Genomic DNA, 6,149 nt, shown 5'->3' on the forward strand with positions numbered 1-6,149 from the left:
TATCAGACTGCCAGTGAGCCTGAGAGAGAAGAGTGGAAAGTGGTGATGGTAGTAGGGGGGGGGGTCGGGGGGGGGCAATGGGGGAGTGGGGGGGGGGGGGGAGAGGAGGCAATGGAGCCACATGACTTCCCTTTTTTTTTTTCTTTTTTTTTTTTTTACATAAACAAATCCCCCCCCCCCCCCTGCCCCCCATCCCTCCTCCTGTCATCTCCACCCCTCACTGAAGAAGAAAAAAAAAAAATCACACACACACAAAAGAAAAAAATCACACTAAAAAAAAAAAAAAAAAAAAAAAAATCACACTTAAAAAAGAAAGAAAAAAACAAAACAACCCCCCCCCCCCCCTCCAAAAAAAACAACAACAAGTGAAATAAGTTGCAGAAGCTAGCACAAGCGTTTCATTTTACCATACCAGAGATAACGTTACAACTCTTTTAACTTGTGATTTCCTATCAAGACTCGCAACTTGCCACTGCTTTTTTTTTTTTTTTTTTTTTTTTCCCAATCATGTATAAAAAAAAAAAAAAAAAAAAAAAGGTCAGTGGGCCAAGAAATGTTTTTATCACATCAGCGGGTGAACAATCAGAACCTCCTGTTCTTCGAAAGCTCTTCATTTCTTCCTGCTCTTTGCTCAAGACTTTTTCACATCTTATTTGAAAAAAAAAAAGAAGAAAAAAAAAGAAGAAGACGAAAAAACAAAAAAAACATAAAACAACAAAAAAAGAAAAACAAAACCCACAATCTCCCGCTGCTAACTCCCCCCCTCCTCCCATCCCAGCCTTCCTCTCCACACCCCCCCCCTCCACACCCTCCCCCCAAAAAACCCACACCAAAAGCAACTCCAGGAAATATCAATTAAAAGAAACAAACAAACAAAAAAAAACCAAACACACACACACACACACACAAACAAAAAAACCCCAAACAGCAAACAAAAACAGAACAAAATCCCCAAAACAAGAAAAAAAACATTTTTCCCTTCACAACATGAACCATTTTATCAACCAGGTTGTTTGTATTTAATTAAAAAAAAAATCAAACAATACAAGAAAAGTGGAATTTGGTTATAATGATACTAACTCCCTCAGTGCGAGCAGGACAGGAACCAGTGGCCAAGCAGATACTGCGGAGGAAGTGGGGCTGGATCGGACACACCCTCAGGAAGCCAGCGTCCAGCATCACACGCCAAGCCCTGACCTGGAACCCGCAGGGAAAGAGGAAGAGAGGCCAGCCTCGCAACAGCTGGAGGCGAGATACCGAGGCAGAGCTGAAGCAGCAAGGGACCCAACTGGACTGGAATGGCCAGAACAGCCCAGAACAGAGTGCGATGGCGAGGGGTCGTCGATGGCCTATGCTCCACCAGGAGCGATGGGCAAAATGAATGAATGAATGAAAATGATACTAACTCCCTCAGCAACACCACCACCTCGCATTTTCCTTACAAGGAAAAAAACCTCAGCCAGTATCATCTGTCTGTCAGTAGCCTCTTAGCCCTTTCACTGCTCAAGGTGAGTGAAAAGAAAATCTATCTCATCCGGATTTGAAGCAGTTTCTTGTTTCAGTAGCTCAAGGAGGCAGGCGTCACTGCGTTCAGACAAATCCATATACGCTACACCACATCTTCCAAGCAGATGCCTGACCAGCAGCGTAACCCAGCGTGCTTAGTCAGGCCTTGAGAAAAAAAAAGAAAAAAGAAAAGATAAATACATAAAAAAAAAAGAACTACTACTCCTAATAATAATATGTATAAGGCGCAAAAACTTGATGAAGTCAACTATAAGCGTACAAAAAAAAAAGACAAAAAAGACAAAAAAAGACAACAATTACAATTGAAGCATGAAGAGCTACTTCTCCAGCACTTCGGGTAAAAAAAAAAAAAAAAAAAAAAAGAAGTGTCACCAATTTTACTGAACAATCATAACCTGTCTGAAGCATTTTTGAAAGACTTTAGAATCAACTACAAAGTGGAAAGATGTGTACATTCACTGGACAGTTTTATTCAAAACACTTGATAGAAAAATGGGTGCACTTCTTTGAAAACTGTGAAAAAAAAATCATAGTGTTTTAAACTTGTCTGGGTTTTTTTGTGTTTTTTTTGGGGGGGGGGTGGGGGGGGGGGGGGGGGGGAGTGGGGGGTGGTGCGGGGCATTATTCTGGTGCACAGAATTATCACAAGGTCTACTGCGCTGTACCATGTAATGGACCGAGATGGTTATTCTGTTTATGATTTATGTATTACATTCGATATTGTGTTTTCAGATCACTTGAATATTTCCTGTACATGGAAACGACTGTGTAAAATGGTGTTAAATCCAATACTGGTTGATGACTGTATTGTACGACACTTACGTCAAACTGCATCTTCCCCCCCCCCCCCCCCCCCCTCACGTTTAACCCTGGTAAATAAATGCGTTTCAATTATGTACCTACCAAAAATGTCAAGGAAAAAAAAACACAACGTTACGGAACAAAAATAAGGCAATCCCACAAGGGAAGAGTCCTAATGAAGAACAGCGCACCGACATCCTGACCTGCGACCTCCGTCTTATCACTGTCAGGCAACAGTCCTTTTACTGACAAGCATAAGCAGCAGGCAAGGTGTCAATCTTCTCACTTTCCTCTGAGCTACTGCTGCATGTGATTGGCTTTTTCTCTGTACAGACTGCTGCGACTATTTCTTTTAGATATTAATGTTGTTGGGTTGCTTTTTTTTGTTTTTTTTTTCCCCCTCTCCTTCTCTACAGTAATGGCTGATCACAGAAAACCAGGCTGCAAAAACCGCAAACACACACTGGAAGGTGCTTCAAGATAGACTCACATCAACTGAAACTGACAAGAATTGGAAAAGCATCTTAAAAATAATGTTCTTTAAAAAAAAAAAAATTTTTTTGCCACCTTCCTTCCCCAAAACCTCCCCCCTACCTCCTAAAAATCATTTTCCCCTCCAACCCTTTACCATCCGACAGTATAAATATTAAATAAAAACAACAACAACAAAAAAAACCCCAACACCCAAGCTTTCTTTCACAAAACTTGCCCAAACCATATTGATGGACACTACTCACTATCATAATCTTCTCAAAAAACAAAACAAAAACAAACACACACACACACATACACACGCACAAAAAGAAAAAAAACTCAAGCACACACAAAAAACAAACAACAAACAACAACAAAAACCCAGTATCAAAAAGCCTCTTATCGTTTCTCTATCAACGACAGTTTCAGGATCCGTTCCAACTCCCTGCGCTGTTTCACTATATAGCCCTCCAAAACAACAACACAACTCCCCCCCCCATCCCCCTCCCCAGACCTCCCCCCCCCCCAAAATAAAACAACAACAAAAACCTCCCAAACAACCTGTGTGAAAAAAAAAAAAGCCTCCTATCATTTCACCATCAGCGACAGTTTCAGGATCCGTTCCAACTCCTTGCGCTGTTTTACTGTATAGTCCTCCAAAACAAAACAGCACCCTCCCACCCCACCCCACCCCTTCACCTAAAAAACAACAACAAACAAACAAAAAACAAAACAAAAAAAAACAACCCCAAAACCCACAAAAAAAGCCCAAACAACCTGTGTCAAAAACAGCCTCCAATCATTTCGCCATCAGCGACAGTTTCAGGATCTGTTCAAACTCCTCCCCCTCTAGGCTTGCTTGTGCTGTTCCACTGTACAGTCCTTCAAAACAACCCCCACCCCACTACAAGAAAAAAACCCAACAACCCCCCCGCACCCCCCCCACCCCCCCAAAAAAAACCACCTCCCAACAATCTGTGTGAAAAAAAAAAAAAAAGCTTCCTATCATTTCTCCATCAGCGACAGTTTCAGGATCCGTTCCAACTCTTCCTCCTCCTTGCGCTGCTGCTCGGCCGCCGCCTCGGCGTCTTGCTGCGACAGCTGCAGGGCCAGCTGCAGCTGAGCATCGTCGTCCTCCAGACCCTGAAGCGGTAACCCCGGCAACGGCCTTGACCTTGTCAGGTCGCCGCCCATGGGGCTGGGGGCACCGCTGGTCCCTCCACCCAGCTCCAGACTGGCGGCGATGGCTCTGCCAGGAATGACGGAGGGGGTGGTGGTGTAACTTGTGAAGAAACCGGACAGACAGACAGAGAGAGAGAGAGAGAGAGAGAGAGAGAGGGGAGAGAGAGAGGTGGTGACACGAGATGATGAAGTGCCCTGTCATAATGAATTTTTTTTTTTTTTTTGTAAATAATGTCAGAAAAAGAAAGAAACGAAAAGAGGAACAAAGCACAAGCATGAAAAACCCCCACCAAAAACAAAGAGAAAAATACCAAGAAAAGAAAAAGTAAAAGAACAAAGCGAACATGTTGAAAAAGAAAAAAAAAAAAAAAAAGATAAGAAAATGAAAATGCAAAAGAAAATGTCAATGAAAGAAATCCTGTTAAGAAATACAACAGACGACCATTAAAAATACTTCACATATGAAAATGCATGGAATGACTCTCCACACACACACACACATGCATATAAATATATATATTCACATACACGCAAACATACATATACATTCACACACACACACACACACGCACACACACAAACACATACACACGCACACATACCCCACATATGTGAATACTTCACATATGATACCATATGGAATGAATCTTCACACACACACACACACACACAAAAATAATTCATACATTCAAATACACACACACATTCCTATACAAACACACACACACACACACACACACACAGATGCAAGCGCCTCCCATATGTGCAAATTTAACACACAGATATCCACATATTTGAAAGATATACACAGAAAGGTCAAGTGGACGAGAGAGAGAGAGTCGGAGACAGAGAGAGAGAGAAAGAGCGACAAAGAGAGAGAGAGACAGACAGAGAAAGAGAGACTGAGACAGAGACAGACAGACAGGTAAAGAGAATGTGGGTTGGCAAGTGAGGGTTTGGGATGAGGTGGACGGGAGAGTGCTGTGACTTGAGAACAGAAGGAAAGAAATGAATAAACGATAAATGGATCAGATCTAGAGAAACAAAAGACGGAGAGACGTGCGTTTCAGTCTCAGTTTCTCAAGGAGGCGTCACTGCATTCAGACAAATCCATATACGCTACACCACATCCGCTAGGCAGATGCCCAACAGCAGCGTAACCCAATGCACTTGTCAGGCCTCGAGTGCATGCTTACATATTTGCGTGTACCTGTCAGAGTGGATTTCTTTTAAAAATAATTTTGCTAGATGACAACACTTTGGTTGCCATCATGGGTTCTTTTTCAGTGCGCCAAGTGCGTGCTGCACACGGGGCCTCGGTTTATCGTCTCATCCGAAAGACTAAGACCCTCAGCTTGAATTTCCATGTCAAATTTGGGAAAAAAGAAAGAGCAAGAGTGGGATTCGAACCCAACACCCCCGAAAGCGGAGTATGGCTGCCTACATGGCAGGGTAAAAACGGTCATACACGTAAAATCCCACTCGTGTGCATACGAGTGAACGTGGGAGTTGCAGCCCACGAACGCAGAAGAAGAAGAAGAAGAACCCAACACCCTCACGGACTCTGTTGTTGGCAGCTAAGCGTCTTAACCACTTTTGCCACCTTGCTCCTAGAGACGTGTGAATAGAAAAAAAACAAGACAGGCAAGGCCTTCAAGACTCACTTGTGATAAATTAAGTCCCCTAGCATTAATTACAGAGTAATTTCCCTTTTTTACACTCTGCACCAAAACGTTTGCAAAATAAATAAACATTCCATGCTTAGCAAAAGAAGTTCCTGTTTGAACAAAAAATGATAATAATGACTCCTCTTGTTGTTGTGTCAGAATAAGAGGTCAAAGTGCCAAGTTTAGAGAATACAAAAAAATATAAACAGTAAATGCAGTTTGCATATAATTAGGCTTCTTTTTTCTTTTTTGTGCCCATCCCAGAAGTGCAATATTGTTTTAAACAAAATGACTGGAAAGAACTGAATTTTTCCTATTTCTGTGCCTAATTTGGTGTCAACTGACAAAGTATTTGCAGAGAAAATGTCAATGTTAAAGTTTACCACGGACACACAGACAACCGAACACCGGGTTAAAACATACTCACTTTGTTTACAAAAGTGAGTCAAAAACCAAACCAAACAAAAAACAACAACCAAAACACCACCACAAAAAAGG

At 42.1% G+C, this 6,149-nt stretch overlaps 1 protein-coding gene across 1 annotated transcript in view; it reads right to left on the bottom strand.

The window, feature by feature from the left end:
• Positions 1 to 3,807: 3,807 nt before the first annotated feature.
• The window catches only part of LOC143288190 (ankyrin repeat domain-containing protein 13D-like), a 28,125-nt gene continuing 25,783 nt past the window's right edge, over positions 3,808 to 6,149 (bottom strand). The window contains exon 15 of the mRNA XM_076596511.1: positions 3,808 to 4,051. Coding sequence (XP_076452626.1) covers positions 3,808 to 4,051 — 244 coding nt within the window. The remainder of the gene's footprint in view (positions 4,052 to 6,149) is intronic.

This window comes from Babylonia areolata, chromosome 12 (genome assembly GCF_041734735.1).
Source record: "Babylonia areolata isolate BAREFJ2019XMU chromosome 12, ASM4173473v1, whole genome shotgun sequence".
In the NCBI taxonomy this organism is placed as follows: Eukaryota; Metazoa; Mollusca; class Gastropoda; order Neogastropoda; family Buccinidae; genus Babylonia; species Babylonia areolata.